The following is a 20631-nucleotide window of genomic DNA, read 5'->3' on the forward strand; positions in this document are numbered from 1 at the left end:
GGAGGAGGTTTTCCTTCATTCCTGTTTATATATTAATGTAACCTAAATATACTTAAATTTGCCTTTATATGTCTCTAAATGTGGATGCCAGTTCACATGTTTTACAAATGGGCATTTAGGTATGAATTTTATAGAATACTTCTGTATGTAATCTTACTATTTTTATGAAAGGTGCTATAAATCTAATGCTATATTTTAATGGTAAAGGAATGTGATAAGAATCTGTCTTAAAATCAGAACATACTCAGTGGTTTAATCTGCATACAAAGGGCATATTTTATAACTCTCACTAGAGCATGCCAAATATTAATATTGGTCTAGATGGAAATTTACTGAACAATCTGGTATGTGGAAAATATTGTGCATGGAACAAATTCTGTAATTTTACATCTTTAAACCTTTATTTGTATATAATAAATGACTTCAAAATCCTGATATCTTAAATGTAAAGTTATGTGATTTCTCATACTGTATATTTTCAGTAAGAGTCTTTCACACTGTTTGAACTTCATTTATTTTCCCTCCCTTTTTAGGGTAACCTACAGTTGCTGCAGAACTGCCTGGCAGTGTTAAATGGAGACACATAAGCCACACTCTGCTTCCAGTTAAAAAGGGCTGCCTTCCATCAGATTTTATTTTTTTTCTTAATGATGCTAGACATTTACTGCTCACTGGAAACAAAAGAAACAGCTGACAAAGTGCATCTACTCTCCCTTTTTCTGAGAAACAATGGCGCGGTGCCGCCCTCGGGTGCTGTGGGCTGCACGATGGGACCTGCGCGCCTGCGACGCGGACAGTTGATGATCATCGCGCCCTCCTCCTCTTCAGAAGCCCAAAGTACTGCCTTTTTTAAAGTAGCCTCTAGAACTATGTTTATTTTATGAATAGTATTCCTTATGGCTGCCAATCTTATTTACCTTTAAGTAATTTCTGAAGTTTAACCCTTTCAAAATACATTCTGTAAACAAGATAAGGATTGCCGTTACCTTTTTTGAATTTTGTTTTAAAAAAACATTGTACACCTCCTTAGTTCACTCTTGTATCCTGGTAAAGCATCTTAATGAGACTTATTTTTAATTAATGAACGTTTCTTAGAAGTTTTGGGACACACTTTACATAATCTTTATAAGTATGATTTCTGAAGAAAAGCAAATGCATTAGTATGTTTGCCTTAAACTTGTAGACTAAACGAACTATTGTCAAATAAACAGTGATAACAGTAATAGTTTTTAACTCTGGTCACTCTAAAATTTGGAGTAGCTATAATCTACTCCTATATTATGCTTTTACAGTGCAGGTCTTAGTTTCTTATTTCTTTTAAAATGGCGTATCGAACCAAGTTCACCACTTTACAAAAGAATGAACTTCTCTTTGTGCTTTTAGCACTTCATATAAGATGGAATTGGGCAGAGACAGGTTAGACAGCTGTTTCTAAAACAGGAACAGAGAGTATGGTCTGTGTGCTTTCCAGGATTCCACCCCTAGTTCAGCTAATTAACCGTGCAACATACACCAGTGTATAGACTGGTATGTAGAGAGAAAGAGGCGTGCTACAGGGAACAACACTTGTCAGTGGGGGAAAGTTAGAATATTTGGAATAAAAGTTGCAGTACAAAAAGGATACTGTCAGTAGCTACATTACAGATATTATTGGCCTTTCTAATGTGAACGAACATTGTTATTCCTAGTTTAAAATTAGATTGCGTGGTTGGATTTTTCCACACTCTCTAAGTTGTTTCCCATGTGGAAACCACAGGCATTTGGGTTGGTCACCCTTCCACCGCGTTCCTAGTTTGTTTTCCCAAACCGTTTTTAAGAACACCTGCCTGGTTCTCAGGACTAGTCGCTATGATTCCAGCCTTTTCTGCTGCATGTCTCTTGCCTCACTGGTGTGCTGGGTCAGTGTTTCTCTCTTATTGACGTTCCTCAGTGCGTTTGAACTGTTGATGTTTGTGTTGCTTGAGAGATTGTTTTGTCCTCCATGTCCCCTTCACTGGTGAGAATATGCCCCTGCGATGCCCACCAGTGGATGAACGTGGGGTGGAGGGCCGTAGCTTCTGGATTCGGGAGCAGTCCCTTCAGTGGCTGCCCTTGTGGCCTCAGACCACAAGGTTCACTCGACCTCTACCATAAAAGACATATTGACCTACCTCACAGGGGTGTTGTGAGGATTAATAAATGTTGGTACAGTGCTTTGGAAATGTGAAGATCCTGTGTAAATGCTAAAAAACTAGCAAGTTCAGAGCAAAAAGGTACACAGTTTTTCACACATCCGTCAGCTAATGTGTTTCTACCGAGGTGGCCTTTTTCTGGGAAAGAAGTACAGTGGAAAGTACATCCCTTGGCCCTTTGGTTTACTGACGGGGTGGGCGTAGACAGGAAGCAGCAATTGTGTGCTGCACGTGAGTGTGGGGAGGTGAGGGGTGCTTGCTAAACACATGTATTAATGAGTTGATGACTGTCCGAGGGTCTTCTCACTAACAAAACGTACAGATAAGGGAAAGAATGTGTGTTACTCCGTCGAGGTCATACGGGAGAGATTTACTTTGTACGTCCAGAACAATTGAAAGGTTTATTCCATAGCTCACTGCTAGTCCCTGATAAAAATAGCCAGCCCTGGTGAGTTGTGGCATTCATAAAACTTCTTAACCATCTCCTGCCTGAGGGCCTCAAAGGTGCGACGGGAAGACGCCTAGTGGCAGAGTCAAGCCAGCAATGGACAGTCTGGGGTTTCCCTCGCATGGTGCTTTATGCTCTGAGACGGAGGAGGAGGAGCAACCCAGGCTGTGGGAATGGCCTGGGGAGTCAGCGTTGGTTGCGGTGGGAAGCAAGGGACTGAGGGATTAGGAGTTGATGCGGTGAGAGTGGAGGATGGCAGGAGAGGAAATTTGTGAGAAGAAAGAAAGTGTGTCAAGCCTACCTGTAGGTCAGTGAGTCTCCAACTGGGTGAGAAAGTGTATACAATATTCTTAATGTTACGTAGTACAACTATGTAAGTTGAGGTCAAAATGAAGTTTTTCTTCCGGTGGGGAGGGGGTGTTTAAAAGGAAAACTGCCGAGATAAGAAGTGAGGGTCTTCCCCGGTGGCGCAGTGGTTCAGAATCCGCCAGCCAAGGCAGGGGACACGGGTTCGAGCCCTGGACCGGGAAGATCGCACCTGCTGCGGAGCAACTAAGCCCGAGCGCCGCAACTACGGAGCCCGCGCGCCTAGAGCCGGTGCTGCCCAACAAGAGAAGCCACCGCAATGAGAAGCCCCCGCTCGCTGCAACTAGAGAAAGCCCGCGTGCAGCAACGACGACCCGACGCAGCCAAAAATAAATAAATGAATTTATTTTTGAAAATAAGTGAGGGGGCTTCCCTGGTGGCGCAGTGGTTGAGAATCCGCCTGCCGATGCAGGGGACATGGGTTTGTGCCCCGGTCCGGGAAGATCCCACATGCCGCGGAGCGGCTGGACCTGTGAGCCATGGCCGCTGAGCCTGCGCGTCCAGAGCCTGTGCTCCGCAACGCGAGAGGACACAACAGAGAGAGGCCCGCGTAGCACCAAAAAAAAAAAAAAAAAAAAAAAAAAAAATTAAGTGAAATTCTGTGTTTTGCTGCTTCTGGATAGAAGAGTATCAGTATCAGCTCACCAGCCCTGGGCTTGGACATTCCCGATGACGTTATAGAAAAAGTGGAGCCCTGGTTGGAGCCCTGGTCGGGGAAGATCCCACATGCCACGGAGCAACTAAGCCCGTGCGCCGCAACTACTGAGCCTGAGCGCTAGAGCCCGCGAGCCACAACTGCTGAGCCCACGTGCCTGCCTAGAGCCCATGCTCCGCAACAAGGGAAAACACTTCAATGAGAAGCCCCCGCTCCCCACAACTAGAGAAGGCTCGCGCGCAATAACGAAGACCCAACGCAGCGAAAATAGTATCTATAAACTCACTTTCATACATTAGCTACATAGAGCAAATTGGTGGGTTGCCAAGGGTGGAGACTGTGGGAAATGGATAAAATTTGTGGTAGGGCATGTGAAAAGGTACAAATCCCGCTCATAAGTCATGAGGACATAATACACAGCAGGGTAACTAAGATTTAAAAATAAATAAAATAAGTAAACCTACGAAAAAACAGCACAAACGCAGTCCCCCGCTGCCATAAACTGTGCAGTTGCCTTTCCCACACTTGGGGAAATCACAACGGTCAACATCCGCAGGGCAATGAATAAGCTTCGCTCTGGGTATGACTACTCGAAACGTACCTGGAGTCAAAGCGAAAACCTGCTGAGAAAATCTGTTTTGTTTTTTGTTTTTAAACCGGAGATCAGTAACTTCCCCACATATGTGTGCATGCGCATATATATTCGTATGTGCGCCTTTGTCCGTGCCCGTCGGCTAGCGCAACCCTCGTTTCCCGACCGCAGACTGAAAACAGGCCTAGGCAGTGAAAGCAATGAGTCGTAACTGCTGGGCCCTCAGGGAACACCGTGCTTCTTTTATTCTACTCATGAAACGAGGGGATTCTCAACGCTGCATCAGTTTCAGGTGTACAGCTTCAGATCGTGCTCCGTTATGCGTTACTTCAAGATACCGAATGTAATGTGCTCTGCACAGTAAACACTCTTTACTTATCGATTTTACAGATAGTGTTTCGTACCGCTTAGTCCCACACCCTGCTCTGAACTTTGTTCCCAATGGCTGCGGGTGTTTCTCAAAGTTGGCAGAACTATGCCACTTCCCGGATATCGCAGGGCGGCGTAACGACGTTTACCCTTACGCGATATCCGTACTAAGATAGCCTGCTTTCGCTCATATTATCGCAAACAACAGTACGTACCACCACTGCCACTCTGCGTGCTTTCCCAGCTCCTTCCCCTACTTACCACATTCAGGCTCAGACTACCGGTTAAAACAGCAAAGTAAGTAGAGCAGGCAGTAGCGACAAAGCAGAAAGTTACGCGACTGAACAGACAGTAACCGGCTGTGGAACTCCACTTTGGAATGCAGCCCAGCGTACACGCCCGTCTTTCTACAAAGCCGTGAGAGCGAACCCTACTGCAGTGTCACGGCCGCAGCTCCGGGTACCGACCGCAGCACCCCAAGCGCAACGATAAACGCTCCGTTCACTCCTTACTCGCCAAAGAACGCGCTCAATGTCTGTTAGTCAACCGAACAACATGTCAGGGGAAAGCGCGAACGCAGTCCCCCACTACCACAAATTATGCAGTCGAGTTTCCCACATTTGGGGAAATCGCAGGGGTCAGCACATCCGGAGTGCAATGGATAAGCCTCGCCCTGGGAAAACCACCTTCGTGATCATGGTATCTCCCCTGCCAGGTAAGTATGAGTTGTTCTCCCCTCCTCGCCCCACACCCTCGCGATCGCCCTCCTCTTCACGCACGCTCACTTCCCTCACGCCCTCTCCGCGCCCTCCGCCCCTGCATGCCCCTCGCTCCGGCCTCACCCACCCCGGGAACAACCTCGAGAGTCCTCGGCTGTCCACACGCAGGACGCGGAAGCCCAGCCGGTGTGGGACCAGCAGCTTCTGCGCGCCTCCATATCTGCATACGCCACGCCCCTCTCCGGAAGTCCCGCGCCTCTAGTCTTTCCCCAAGCCCGCTGAGGACGGCAGGGAGACCGCCGGAGGGATCTGCCCAGAGTCTTCGACTTAGAATGAACATTAGGTTCTCGTTTAAAGTTAGGTGGAGGGGTTTCACTTTTCGCACCGTCTATGTCTAACCTTTTCCCCAGTGGGAAATCGCTACGTTTGGGGGCAGTTAGCCCTCAGGCGGCTTTCTAGTCTGTTACTTTCTCTTTGGCTTGTGTGGCCTCGAGGAGCCTAGGGCAGGTTTCCTTGACCTCCAGGTTTCTCTAGATGGGACCCAGGCGGAGTGGGACCAGCAGCCTCTGTGCACCTCCTCATCTACACACGCCACGCCCCTGCCGGGACCTTTTCGGCGCCCCGTTCTTTCCCGCGGGAGATACGGACCTACTAATTCCCGACCGAGATACGCCGGTGTCTCCGGAGGGAGGGCGTGGGCGAGCGGCGACGAGTCGGGACCTGGAGGGGAGACCCGGGAAGACAGGAGCTCGCGGCGCCCGGCGCCCTGCAGTTCAGGAGCAGGTCGGAGCTCGGGTGTGGTCTCACCTTCCTTTCAGTGAAAATGACACGGAACAGAATATGTCAATCGAATGTTAAATAGTAAGATCAGAGTTTCGTCGTCAGTTTAACGTGAAATTGTTTTAGTCCTCATCCATGATCTTTCGTTCAGATTGTGTAGTAATCGAATCTTGCAGCAGCAAAGAAAAGCCAACAGAGACTATCAGGGCAAAGCGTTCCTGCAAGGGGTAGATGTGTGGGCCGGGAACGGGTGTTGAATGCTTTCCGAAAATCGAATGCACGGAAATGTCACGTTTTCGTCCTGAGGGACTAGGCTGCCTCTTTCAGCCGCCTGGATTTGTCTTTTCCTCTTCCATACATGAAGATTCTTTCTCGAGATCAAGTGGATCCTCCCCAGACGTGAACAAAATGGTTCAACTATTGTGTGTCGACTTCCAGTGGACCTTGGGCTGCATTATACTACTGTGGTCGGTGCTACGGAGCAAAGCGAGGCTAGACACAGGACTGGACACTATAGGGTCAGGGAAGGTTTCCTGAGGTCCTAACTGCGAAAAGATCAGAGGAAACGTATTGTAGCACCCTTTTTTCTTTTTTGGCTGCGCCGTGGGGCATGCGGGATCTTAGTTCCCCAACCAGGGATGGAACCCACGCCCAGCTGCAGTGGAAGCGGGGAGGCTTAACCACACCGCTGGACCGCCAGGGAAGTCCCAAGCACCCTTTTTTGATTACTGGTTGTCTCAGGAAGTTTCCTTTCTTAGTGTGTGTTTCCTAAAAATAGAGCATTTTCTTATCTAACCCCAGGATAATTACAAAAATCAAGAAATTAACATGGATGCGATATTATTATTTACTCTAGAAACGTTACTCCATTTCTGTCAATTGTCTCAAGAATGTCCTTTATAGCAAAGGAAAATTCAAAATCACATGTTGCATTCTGTATCCTGTCTCTTTAACCCATTTTAATCTGAAATAATCCCCAGGCCCATCGTTTTATTTCATTATGCAGGCATTTTTGAAAATTACAGGCCAGTTATTTTGTAGACTATCCTTGGTTTTTAGGTTGTCTTGTATTTCCTCATAATTACATTCAAGTGTGCATTTTTGACACGTAGACGACATAAATGGTACTGTATCTGTTTACATGTTGACTTATGTCCCTCCCCCCACCCCGAAAAAAAATGCTGAAATCCTAACCCCTGGTACCTATGAATGCGACCTTATTGGGAAATAGAATCTTTGCACATACAATCAAGTTAAGGTGAGGTCAGTAGAGTGGGCCCTAATCCAATATGAACATCGTCCTTATAAGAGGAAAATGCCATGTAAGGACCGAGACACGTAGGGATAACGCCATGTGACAACAAAGCACAGACTGGAGTGATGTAGCTGCAAGTTAAGGATCGACTGTCACCACTAGAAGCGAGGAAGAAGCAAGGAAAGGTTCTACCCAGACTCTCAGAGGGAGCATGGCCCTGCTGACTCCTTGAGTTTGGACTTGTAGCTTCCAGAACTGTGAGAAAAATAAATCTCCGTTGTTTTAAACCACCCAGATTGTGGTACTTTATTATGACAGCCCTATCAGATTAATCCAGTGTCCTCCTCTGGGCATCACACTGCAGGCACGCGAAGTCAGTTTGTTCAGTTATTGGTGGTGTTAACATTGATTACTTGGTTAAGGTGGTGTATCAGTTATCCACTGCCGTGTAACAAACTACCCTAAAGCTTAGTGATTTAAAATAGTGACCATGTTATTTGCTCACCATTCTTTGCGTCAGCAACTGCAGCTGGGCTGAGCCGGGCAGTTCTGCGGCTCTGATGTAGGACCGCTTGTGCAGCTGCAGTCAGCTCGTGGGACAGTGGGGCGGGTCAGTCTGAGGGCCCTCGGTTGACATGATTCATCTTCACTCCCATAATTTCATCCTCCAGTAGGCTAAGTCAGGCTTCTTCTCATGGTGGTCTCAGGACAGCAAGTGAGAGCAACTCCCAACGAGCAACTGTTTTTCAGTCTTCTGCTTCCATCGCATTTACTAATGTTCCATTAGCCAAAGCAAGTCACATAGCCAAGCCCAGAGTCAACATGGGAGGGTGCTGCAGAAGAACATGGTACCGGGGCCAGTATTGCAACCCTCTGCCACTGGGGGTGTTCACCAGGTTTGCCCCTTGTAATTATTAAGTAATTTGTGTGGAGATAATTGAGGGTATGTAAATATCCATCACAAAACCTTAACCCAATAGTTTTTAGTATCCACTGTTGACTTGCATTATGGTTGCCAAATGTTGATTTTCTGATTCTGTCATCCATTCTACATTTCTTAGTTGGCATTCTGTTGTAAGGAAGAATTTTCCTTCCTTCCCTATGTAATCAACATGAACTCATGGTTGTGTTTAGTCGTTTATAATCCATGACTGTTTTCATTTATTTTGATGTTTGGTTGTTCTCATACTGGGCCTATGAAAGACCCTTCAGGTTGGCTACTGTGTCCTTCTGACATGTCCATATAAGTTTCGGAGCATTTTCTGGCACAAGATAGTCCAGGCTCATCTTGTACCTTCCCTGACTCCTGAAAATCATCTGCTTCTCCAAAGAGCCCTGGTTCTTTTCAGTGGAGAATGACATTTAGAAAGCAAGATCAGGACAGTGGGTTTCCCTACACATATCTATATCTATTAAAAATAATGGGGGCTTCCCTGGTGGCGCAGTGGTCGAGAGTCCGCCTGCCGATGCAGGGGACGCGGGTTCGTGCCCCGGTCCGAGGATCCCGCATGCCGCGGTGCCACTGGGCCTGTGCCTCCGGAGCCTGTGCTCCGCAGTGGGAGAGGCCACAACAGTGAGAGGCCCGCGTACCGCAAAAACACCTCACTAAATCCCCCCAAGTGGGGACACAAAGTTTTAAAAAAGGGGGGGAAGGGGCAGGAATAATGACGCAGACGTAGACCCTGGACTTGAGGACATGGGGAGGGGGAGGGTAAGCTGGGACGAAGTGAGAGAGTGGCATGGACATATATACACCACCAAAAGTAAAATAGATAGCTAGTGGGAAGCAGCCGCATCGCACGGGGAGATCACCTCGGTGCTTTGTGTCCACCTAGAGGGGTGGGATAGGGAGGGTGGGAGGGAGACGCAAGAGGGAGGAGATACGGGGATATATGTATATGTACAGCTGATTCACTTCGTTATACAGCAGAAACTAACACACCACTGTAAAGCGACTATACTCCAATAAAGATGTTAAAACAAAACAAAAAAAGGCGGCCCAGGTACTTCCCTGGTGGCACAGTGGTCAAGAATCCGCCTGCCACTTCAGGGTACACGGGCTCGAGCCCTGGTCCGGGAAGATCCCACATGCCTCGCAGCGACTAAGCTCTTGCGCCACACCTACTGAGCCTGCGCTCTAGAGCCCGCGAGCCACAACTACTGAGCCCGTGAGCCACAACTACTGAGCCCGCGAGCCACAACTACTGGGCCCGCGAGCCACAACTACTAAAGCCTGCGTGCCACAACTACTGAAGCCCGCGCGCTTAGAGCTAGTGCTCCGCAACAAGAGAAGCCACCGCGATGTGAAGCCCGCTCACCTCAATGAAGAGTAGCCCCCACTCTCGCCGCAGTTAGAGAAAGCCGGCGCGCAGCAACGAAGACCCAATGCAGCCAAAAATAAATTAATTAATTAAAACAAATAATAATGGGCCTATACTGATATATGTTCAATTCCAATTTTCAACTTAACACCACATGGTTCCTCCTCGCCCTCCTCCATTCTGTATTTGTATCTCCCTTTCAACAGTGAGAACCATGACTCCCAGCCTCCATTTACTCATTAGCTCAATCCTACAACACAACAGCATTGGTACAAAACTGTTACGACCACATAGCTATGAAATACCAACCTACTAGGGGACACTTCAGTATTGGCAGTTCTTGTCTTTAGAGTTGAAAACGGTTGTGGCCAACGTACTGTGTTCAAAAGTCATTTCGGTTGGTTATTTCTACTCCAGTGCGGTTACACTAGTCATCTGAGATACAGTTAGGTTCATTTGTACTTATATCCAATTTTAGGGTCTTTTCCCCCTGTATCTTTTAAAAAAATGTTATTTATCTTTGGCTGCGCTGGGTCTTCGTCGCTGCGCGTGGGCTTTCTTTCGTCGCGGCAAGCGGCGGCTACTGTTCGTTGCGGTGCGCGGGCTTCTCATTGCGGTGGCTTCTCTTGCTGCGGAGCCCTGGCTCTGAGCGGGCGGACTTCAGTAGTTGTGGCTCGCGGCCTCTAGAGCGCAGGCTCAGAAGTAGTTGCGGCGCTCGGGCTTAGTTGCCCCGCGCGGCCTGTGAGATCTTCCCGGACCTAGGGCTCGAACCCGTGTCCCCTGCATTGGCAGGAGGATTCTTAACCATCGCGCCACCAGGGAAGTACTCCCCCTGTGTTTTTTTTTTTTTTTTTTTTAAGCAGCAGTTTTTCTTTCTTTCCTTCCTCCTTCCTTCCTTTATTTTGGCTGTGCCGGGTCTTAGTTGAGGCACGTGGGATCTTTAGTTGTGGCCTGTGGGATCTTTAGTTGCGGCATGTGACCCCTTAGTTGCGGCACGCATGCAGGGTCTAGTTCCGTGACCAGGGACCGAACCCCGGCCCCCTGCATTGGAAGTGCGGAGTCTTACCCGTTGGACCACGAGGGAAGTTTCCCCCCCCCCCCCCGTGTTTTAAAAACATATCCAACATGTTAACAGGGTTCCCCAAATAATTACATAGAAAGGTACGCTGAGAAAACTCTCACTCTCTCCTTGCACTCACCCATATAGGCAATTTCATCAGTTCTGGTTTAACACTCCTGGGTTTCTTTTTGACAGACGGTGTATAATTTTCTTTTTTTCACATTTTTCATAGACAAAGGGTAGCATACTACATATATGCGTGCACTTTATTTTTTTCACTTAACATCGTCAATGCGTCCTATCTAGAGAAACCTGGAGGTCTAGGAAACCTGCCCTAAGCTCCTCAGGCCAAAGAGAAAGTAACAGACTAGAAAGCCGCCTGAGGGCTAACTGCCCCCAAACGTAGCGATTTCCCACTGGGGAAAAGGTTAGACATAGACGGTGCGAAAAGTGAAACCCCTCCACCTAACTTTAAACGAGAACCTAATGTTCATTCTAAGTCGAAGACTCTGGGCAGATCCCTCCGGCGGTCTCCCTGCCGTCCTCAGCGGGCTTGGGGAAAGACTAGAGGCGCGGGACTTCCGGAGAGGGGCGTGGCGTATGCAGATATGGAGGCGCGCAGAGGCTGCTGGTCCCACACCGGCTGGGCTTCCGCGTCCTGCGTGTGGACAGCCGAGGACTCTCGAGGTTGTTCTCGGCGTGGGTGAGGCCGGAGCGAGGGGCATGCAGGGGCGGAGGGCGCGGAGAGGGCGTGAGGGAAGTGAGCGTGCGTGAAGAGGAGGGCGATCGCGAGGGTGTGGGGCGAGGAGGGGAGAACAACTCATACTTACCTGGCAGGGGAGATACCATGATCACGAAGGTGGTTTTCCCAGGGCGAGGCTTATTCATTGCACTCCGGATGTGCTGACCCCTGCGATTTCCCCAAATGTGGGAAACTCGACTGCATAATTTGTGGTAGTGGGGGACTGCGTTCGCGCTTTCCCCTGACGTTTGACCTGGTGGAAGAGTAGAGACGTTTGTTGGTTTGTTTCTTTTGTTTTTATGTGCGGTGGTCGTTTGTACTGTCGTCTCAGCGTCTCCGTGCGTTGAATGCTTCACGGGCTTTACCAGCAGCCGGTGAGCCCACTTTAGCACTCGTGTAACGTTGTAATACTTTGCAGTACTGTGCTGTGAATTCCGCCGGTGTTCCTGTACGCTGAACTCAAAACGAGCTTTGGTTTGTTTCTCTGAGAGCCCCGTTTTCCTTCTTTGCACAAGTCTTCTGTGGGTTTGTCTTTCTGTGTGGCAGTTTACCAGCCGCGTCCGCGTTGCCTGACAGGGGAACCCAGGAACCTACGTCTGAGGAAGATATAGCGTCTGCGGAAATACTGCTGTTCGCACCAGCAAGACTTACAGAATAGCCGTACAGTCACAGAAACGGAAAACAAAGCTATGAAGAAAGGTAAGTTAGGAGTACGGGGTTGATTGAATATGGAGTTGCTGTATATATAAAACAACGAAAGTTGTGTGTGTAGAGCGTTGAACTTTATTCAGCATCCTGAAGTAACGTATAATGAAAGACGATCCGAAGTTCTACTACACCTGGAGCTAGCACATATTGTAAGTCACCTAGTTTAGTAAGTAAAATGAAGAGAAACAAAGAAAAAGTACGGAGGGGATTTCCTCCTTGTCCGTGGTTAGAACCCCGTGCTTTCACTACCACGGCCCTGGGTGCAGTCCCTGGTCTGGGAACTGCGATTCCCCAAGCCGACGGGCTTAGTCAAAAAACCCTAGATATGTATAATACATACATACACATAAACACGCGTACACATAAATAATACACACACACACACACACACACACACACACACACACACACACATTATATATCACATGGATCTCAGGTGTCAAAAAAACCAAAACGGAAACGGTGCCCCAGCAGGTTCTAGTTCTGAGTCCAGGTAAGATGAATAAATACTGTGTCCTTCGTACAGAAAAATCACAGAACACTCCCTCTTCAGCTTCAGCAGCAATATCTCTGAACACCATTTGCGTGAGTCCCAGGGTGAGAGCTACTAAGGACAAAACCAAAAACCCAGAGTCCCTGAGCCCTGGGAGAGAACGCACCAGGCCACGCCATCAGCCTCCAGCCTGGCCTCTTTCAGCTCCTTATCACTTTAGGAGAATGTGATCATTTTTACAGACAGCAGGAAAAATGCAAGTCCAGTGTAAGCACCTTATTTTTCTCACCTGCCCCTTCTCTTCATCTACTGCTTCTGCTGATTCAAGCTGTAGGAGAGCCAAAACTTTACTTTTTACCCTTTGAGGGTCTCTGGCAGGGCCTGAGTACGAAATGGATATAAAACAGGAGGCGGGGGGGAGTTCCCTGGGGGTGCAGTGATTAAGAATCCGCTTGCCAATGCGGGGGACACGCATTGCCCCTGGCCGGGGCAGATCCCACATGCCGCGGAGCAACTAGTGAGCTTGTGCTCTAGAGCCCACGAGCCACAACAACTGAGCCCGCGCGCCTAGAGCCCGTGCTCTGCGGCAAGAGAAGCCACCGCAGTGAGAAGCCCGCACACCGCAACGAAGACTAGCCCCCGGTCGCCGCAACTAGAGAAAGCTCTTGCAGAGCGATTAATTTTAAAAAATAATTTTTTTAAACGGGAGGAAAACATGCAGATTTTTACATGTATGTAGATGAAAACCCAAAGAAGTGGTTAAGTGGGTCTCCGAGGAACCCTGGTTCCTTTTTTTTTTTTTTTTTTTTAAAAAAATTTATTTTTATTTTTGGCTGCGTTGGGTTTTCGTTGCGCTGCGCGGGCTTCTCATTGCAGTGGCTTCTCTCATTGCGGAGCACGGCGCGCGGGCTTCAGAGTTGTGGCGCCCGGGCATGTGGGATGGGCCCGGGCCAGGTCTCGAACCCGTGTCCCCTGCATTAGCAGGCGGATTCTTAACCACCGCGCCACCAGGGAAGCCCACCCTGGTCCCTTTTATTGGCCCTGGTTCCTTTTGTTGGAGAATGATACTTAGAGACCAAAAACTGGTGTGTCATTGCTGTTAGGCCCTGTATCTATTTTACTCAGTGGATTATATTCCGTTATTATCATTACCTTGATTTGGCAGTGGGAACCCTTTCGAATTGGCTCTTGTGTGCTTGACATGCCACCGAATCAGTCACTGTACATTCCTTTACTTTGGGGCACAGTTGCATGTTCCAGGCTTGTATTTTCCCCACCTAAGAGCCTCGCCTCCCCTGGGGGCTGATATGCCCCTCCGCCCTCCTGCCCACAATGACTTTCTGTCGCAGTGAGGTTTACTGGGGAGCGATGGAGAAGGACCATCAGGCTTCTCAGGAGAGAGCACATCCAGGGCTCCACAAGGCCCATGGATATCCAGCCTTGGCTCCCCTCCTTCACCCACCTACCCCGATTCCTTTGGCAGAGGTGGCTGCTTCCTGAGAGAGGTCAAGGTTCTGCGGACTTCCTGGAGAGGCACTGGAGTCCAGAGGGAGGGGGAGAGGGCACAGGTGTCCAGGTTGGACTCCTTACAAACGTTTCTGATCCCACCTGGTGTGTGCCCACCCCCCAAGACCGCTGACCCACCCAGCAAAAGTCCCACAGAGGCCCGGCAAGCCACACCAAAGTGGCCTTCCCTCAGCTGGGTGTGTCGCCGCACCTCTGCCCCTTGGAGGGTGAGGGGCAGTGCCTCAGAGGTCCCCTGCTACTCTCTGTGACACCCAGACAAGAAGAGTTGGCCGTGCTGAGACTCACACTCCCCTGTGCCGGTCACCCAAACCCACACACCCCGCCCACTCCCCCAAAGCCGGGTTCCCAAGGGTTCCACACCTCCACATCCCGTCGGGGGTATATCCAACGAAGGCCTGAGGTTCTCTCTTTGGTCCTCATCCGCTGGTCTCTGCAGATGGTGACATTTGAGGCTGAGGTCTTTCTGTAGCTGCAGAGCAATAGACTCTTCCTGAAGGTCACCTGTCAGACTGCAGTGGCACGGCCTCCCAGGCCCACGGAGACTCCACAGACTCCAGGTCAGCCCATCTTAGTCAGCAGTGGGACCGTGAGGAGGGCTGAGACCGCAGCGCGGGGGCAACCATAGGAGCTTGCCAGGAGAGGAAGACGGGTGGGGAAACGCAGTCTCCGGTTTGAGAGGCAGAACCAGAACCGGAAAAGGGCTTGTGGGCTCAGGGGTCAGGGGAGGGCAGCGCTGGACCCCCGAGGTTTCAGAGAGCCACGTTCCCATCGGGGTTCTGCTGTGACTCCCCTCGGTGAGTCTCCGGCGTTTCCTTCCCACAGGAAGGGAGGGGCAAGGACCACCCGCGGCGTTCTTCTCAGCCGGCTCCCACACATCCCACCCCAACCAGGCTCTGTCCGCAAGGTGAAGCTGCTCCTTCTTGCTGAAAGCCCGGCCCATTGCCTCCTGGGTGCTCTCTGCTTGGGCCTCAGCAGCTTCCTCTTGGCCCCGCCAATTCAGCCTTAAGGACCCAATAAAGGTAGCCAGCTGGTCAGAAGCCACAGGCCAGTGGTTTGTGCAAGGAGGTGAAGTTGAGCACCCCTCCATGATGGCAGCTCCCCACCTGCCCACCACTCCACCCTCCACCCTTCTGCTCCCTGCCATCAGCCCCCATTGCCCCTGGCTCTCAGGGCTCTCTGAGCTCTGCCTGTGCTTTTGCTGTCCATCTTCCTTTCTCTCTCTTTCTCCCACCCCACCCCCTTTCTTTCTTTCTATCTATCTATCTATCTATCTATCTATCTATCTATCTACCTATCATCTATCTATATGCATCAGATGTAGCAGAAGAATGGGTGCGGGCGTTTTCCCACCCTTGTACAGAGTGTGAGCGATCTTTGCTCTTTCGGCGGGAACTCAACCCTTCCAGCGGCTACCAGAATAGGTGCGAAGGCATATGAAAGCTGAGGTTTCCAGGGGGCCACACCATCCTCCCTCCCCCGCCCTGTCCTCAGACTGACAGGACACCTGGAAGGTTCTCATCGGCACTGTCAAGGCCCACTGAGAGCCCTGCTGCGTTTTGCTCAGCTGTCGGCTTCCGCGCAGGTACACAATTGGCAGCGTCTTGGAGGGTGGCAGAATGTGGCTTGGAAGATCTCGGGGTGGCAGTTCTGCCCCACAAATAGATTAAGACGGTTGGGAAGGTTCTCTGTCTCCCTGGGTCTGTACCTGTATAGACCATGGGAAAGACAGGGAAGGAGAGAGAGAGAGAGGTTGGGAGATTGAAAGGCTGTGACTGGGAGAGACAGAGACAGTGACCTTCCTTTGGGGGGCAGAGCTGGGGACTGAGCCCGGGAGTGAGAGGGGGTTTCCAGGAAGGGTGCCGTGGTTGTCCCTGACCGTGTGATGGCCTGTGTGCTTGTCGGCCTCCAGGGCTTTTGGTGGGCAGCTCCTGCGTGCCCACCTGTTGGGCAGGGATGTGCGCGTGTCGAGCAGAGCGGGGGCGGTGGGTGAATAAAAGTGGAGAGGGCGCGGGCCGCGGTGGGGCCGGCGGGGCTGCGCGCTAAGGCGGGAGCAACCGGGCTGCGGGCGGGCGTGTGGCCTGCGGGCGGGAGGAAGGCGCAGGCGTGTTCCCTGGCCACGGCCCCCACGTGGCTGTGCGGGCGTCCCCCAAAAAAGGCTTTCCCGCCTCTGGCCGGGGAGAGAGGATGCTGCGCTGCCTCAGGGCCTTGGGCGGGGCTTGGCCCCGGGGGGCGGGGGGGTGCCCTTCACGAGGGCGCAAAAGCGACGGGCACCTCCTTCGAGCCGGAATCGAACCAGCGACCTAAGGATGTCCACACGTGTCGGGTCTACAGTCCTCCGCTCTACCAGCTGAGCTATCGAAGGGTGCGCGCCGCCAGGCCCGGGCCCTTAACTTTTTCTGGAAATGCCGGAGCACGGCACTGGGACGCCCGAGGTGAGACAGGCCCAGGGCTGGTTGGGAGCCCCTTTGAAGAGAGCGGTGCACGCGCCGCCACGCCGCCCGGTGCGGCCGGGAGGACGGGGCGATCCTGCGGCGTGGCTGCGGCCGGGCCCTGGTGGTGGCCGGCATCGGGGCGGCGACTTTCAAGATGCCTGGGCCCCCGCGCTCACCTGTGGCCTCCTTTCCCCTCCCCACGCCCCTCCCCTTTCTATAGGTGGGGGACCACGGCGGTCCGCGGCCAGAACGCGGGGAAGAGGGCGAGGGGAGGGGCGTTGGCGAAATGGATGCGCCCGTGGGGAGGAGGAGGCCTGGCAGAACGAGAGGGGAACCCACAGGGAGGCGCACTGGGCAGCCGGCTGCCAACCGCCTAGCCACCCGGTGCTTTTGAAGCGCCTTTAGTTCAAAATAGTCCTTTGGCCAAAATGGCTTTTTTTGGTGTGGCACATTCTGCCACCCTTCAAAGCCGACATCGTCTTGCCTGGCTTTCGCAAGTCTCCTGTTGATCTCCTTGCTTTCGCCCTGCCACCTTTACAGCCACAGTGATTTTCTTTCCTTTTCGCGGGGTGGGGGGCGGGATGGGGGTGGGTGCTTAGATCAAGCCACTCCTCTTCTCGAAACCTTTTGGTTCACTCAGACTTAACTCCTTACAAAGGTCTACAAGACCCTCAGTTCTTAACCCCACCCAAGAAGGGGCCAGGAGCCAGGGTTTGTCCAGGGGGAAGGTGCAGCGTTATCTTGCGTGATCACAAAACAGAGAATTTCTTCACTGGAGAACTGCAGAAGTCTCCGCAGGTAACAACCCATCCAAACCATTTCCTGCGCTAAGAGACTTGACCAGACTACAATTTGGCCTCCAGTAGCATAAGGTCCTGTCCCTGGGCTTGACCTCCTCCCCCATTAAAATGCCTGCCTGAGGGACTTCCCCGGTGGTCCAGTGCAGAGGGCCGGGCTTCGATCCCTGGTCTGGGAACTAGATCCCGCATGCATGCCCCACGCTACTAGGAGTCCGTGTGCCTCACCTAAGAAGCCCGCATGCTGCACCTAAAAAAGAGCACGCGTGGGGCTTCCCTGGTAGCGCAGTGGTTGAGAATCCGCCTGCCGATGCAGGGGACGCGGGTTCGTGTCCCGGTTTGGGAAGATCCCACACGCCGCGGAGCGGCTGGGCCCGTGAGCCATGGCCGCTGAGCCTGCGCGTCCGGAGCCTGTGCTCCGCAACGGGAGAGACCACAACAGTGAGAGGCCCGCGTAACACACACACACACACACACACACACACACACACACAAGATCATGCGTGCCGCAACTAAGACCCGGCGCAGCCTAAGTAAGTAAATATTTTTTAAAAACAACAACAAAAAAAGCAAGCCTGCCTGAGAAAGTTCAACACCTGACACAGGCGCCTGACCTCCCCTCCTTAGAGCATTTGTTGAAAAGGGCCTACAGTTGTGAATATGGTTCTCTTACAACCCCAAAGTGTCTCTCTCAAGAACTGGGAGCCATTCCTTTGAAGTGTAATCAGGAAGGATAGGGCCTCTGTCTCCCAGTTTCTGTGCCTTGAGTCATCCTAACTTCAGTAACTGCCCGCTGACAAACACAAAAGACCTGCGTCTATACTGACCAACCCTTTGTAGTTTTTCGCTTCTGACCCTACTGAGCCCCCTCCCTCTCATTCTCCCTTTAAAACACCCAGATCCGCTCGCCCAATTCTGAATGGAGCTCAGTCATTGCTTTCCCCTGTTATCAGTACTTACTGAATCAAATCTGTTTTCACCACTTTCAATACTGTCTCCTGTGTTTTTCTTTGACGGAATCCAAATCGGAAAGGACCTGAGGACACTTTGGGGGCCGCCCTGTGTGCGCGCTGGGGCCGCAGGAGGGGGCGAGGCCGGAGGGCAAGGGCGCCTGACCCTGAGCACTGCGCTCCGGGACCCCCCGCCTGGCTGCGATGGAGAGGACCGCTCGGCGCTTTCATCTGGTTTTCTCTCTCGGCAACAGAATGCCGGGTTTTCGTCGCAGCGCCACTAGGTTAGGCTACATATCCTGAAGCAATTTGGTCACTTTTCCTTAGAAAGGCACCACGAAGAAACATTACCACGCTTTCTTATTAAGGCGGCTTTAGAGCTTAACGTCAACCGGCAAAGACTCCTTTCCTGAGTTTTCGATTACTAGGAGATGACTTCGAACAGGAGAGGGCAAAAATGGGCTGAAACTTTCTTTTTGCTGAAAGCAAGGCGAGACCGGACCCGAGCCCCGACCCACTCCTTCAACTGCGGGGCGCCGCACGCCGCGAGCTCCAGTCTTCCCGGGTTCCCCCTCCAGGTCTCGATTCGTCGCCGCGCGCACACGCCCCCCCGCCACGAGACACTGGTTCCGGTGTACCCCACGGGGAAGAACTAGGCGCCGGGAACGTCGCGCTAGGGGCGTGGCGTATGTAGATGAGGAAGGGCGCAGAGGCTGCTGGTCCCACTCCGCCTGGGCCTCCGCGTCCTGCGTGTGGATACGCAGGGGCTGCCCAGTTGTTCTCCTGATGGGCGAAGCCGGGACTAGGGGCGTGCAGTGGCGGAGGGAGCGGAGGCGGCGTGAGCGAAGTGACCGTGCGTGCAGAGTGGGGCGGGCGCGTGGATGTGGGGCGAAGGAAAAGAGCATTTTCGTGTTTGTCTGAAAGGAGATAGCCAGAAGATGGTTTCTTTTTTTTTTAATAGTAAAACTGTTGCTACGTTCACCTTATGTTATTATTTTTATTTTGCGGTACGTGGGCCTTTCACTGTTGTGGTCTCTCCCGTTGCAGAGCACAGGCTCTGGACGCGCAGGCTCAGCGGCCATGGCTCACGGGCCCAGCCGCTCCACGGCATGTGGGATCTTCCCGGACCGGGGCACGAACCCGTGTCCCCTGCATCGGCAGGCGGACTTTCAACCGCTGCGACACCAGGGAAGCCCTATGTTTCTTTCTGAAACATCAAGTTAGTAAGCATAGACTGCAACACGGTTGGTTTTCTTTTTTGTGTCTTCGTGTTTCTAATTTTAGCTGGGTTACATTAAGCTCAGCGGTTGTGCACTAGATCTGATTTTTTTGTTTTTGGAAGAGTGTTTCATCAAGGAGATTTTTCGGTGACTTTACGTATCAAAAAGACAGGGCTGTAGATGAACGTGAACGTAAGTAGTGTAGTAGAAAAAGCAAGAAACTCGTCTGTGGGGAGCAAGAATCGGCGGCGCTGATGTGAGGTCGCCGGTGTCCTGGTTGTGAGGCTTCGGAAGATGTGTTAGGTAGGGCTGTTAGGAGTGGTCGGTTTTGTTGGATCTATCTGCCAGTTGCTTGACCTGGAGGTTTTGAGGGTAGCGAGAGTGTCTAATATACCAGCAGTAGGCAGACTCTAGGCTTTTTGCGCTGTGACGGGGTCACCCCACTTGAAGTAGATGTAAGCATAGGGTGACGGCGCACGCCTGTTTATGACTCCCTTCCAGAAATGGGGACTTATGCCACACTCTGGCTGATTGGTAAGGCCGTCCTTGAATGCTGTATGGAGAAAGTCTCCTGATTGCTTAACATGTGCCCGGGAAGAAACAAGAGACTGCGGTTGTATTTTATGAGATGGACCTTTCCTCGAGTGATAATGTTGCCGTTTCACCATCCGAAGTCCCTTATGTTCAGACCTCCCTTGAGCTCATCGGCACTGGGACAAGTGTGATGTGAAAGTGATTACGAAATGGGAAGGAAAAAACGAATTTCCCCTCGGTGCCAAAAGGGAAAGGTATTTCTTCCTCATTCTTAGAAAATTTGCAAATACTGGTTCTCTCCCTCCGCTTGAGATATATATGTAAATGTTATCAACAGCGAAATGTATCTCTTGCCAGTTTTACAACCTGAGGATGTCTGGAGGGCCTTGAAACCATCTTTTTGAAATGTGAACATTAAGGAAGGTAGTGCCCCATCTCCCTCTACCTCTGGGAGTTTAGCTTAGGTGGCTGGCTCCAGGTCGTAACCACTTG

General features: G+C 51.3%; 1 protein-coding gene and 3 non-coding genes across 5 annotated transcripts in view; 2 read left to right on the forward strand and 2 right to left on the reverse strand.

The window, feature by feature from the left end:
* The window catches only part of SNX6 (sorting nexin 6), a 55809-nt gene extending 53608 nt beyond the window's left edge, over nt 1–2201 (forward strand). For both annotated transcript variants that reach the window (XM_059056529.2, XM_059056531.2), the window contains one exon: nt 534–2201. In XM_059056529.2, coding sequence (XP_058912512.1) covers nt 534–587 — 54 coding nt within the window. In that variant the 3' untranslated portion in view covers nt 588–2201. The remainder of the gene's footprint in view (nt 1–533) is intronic.
* A 2959-nt stretch (nt 2202–5160) lies between these two features.
* Nucleotides 5161–5324, reverse strand: LOC131754209 (U1 spliceosomal RNA). Its single transcript, XR_009335239.1, has one exon. It is a non-coding gene; the product is annotated as a U1 spliceosomal RNA (small nuclear RNA).
* Nucleotides 5325–11558: 6234 nt separating this feature from the next.
* On the forward strand, nt 11559–11722 carry LOC131753874 (U1 spliceosomal RNA). Its single transcript, XR_009334943.1, has one exon. It is a non-coding gene; the product is annotated as a U1 spliceosomal RNA (small nuclear RNA).
* A 4756-nt stretch (nt 11723–16478) lies between these two features.
* TRNAY-GUA (transfer RNA tyrosine (anticodon GUA)) lies at nt 16479–16568 on the reverse strand. The gene is given in 2 exon segments: nt 16479–16514; nt 16532–16568. It is a non-coding gene; the product is annotated as a tRNA-Tyr (tRNA).
* Between the last annotated feature and the right edge of the window lie 4063 nt (nt 16569–20631).

This window comes from Kogia breviceps, chromosome 3 (assembly GCF_026419965.1).
Source record: "Kogia breviceps isolate mKogBre1 chromosome 3, mKogBre1 haplotype 1, whole genome shotgun sequence".
NCBI classification, from domain to species: domain Eukaryota; kingdom Metazoa; phylum Chordata; class Mammalia; order Artiodactyla; family Physeteridae; genus Kogia; species Kogia breviceps.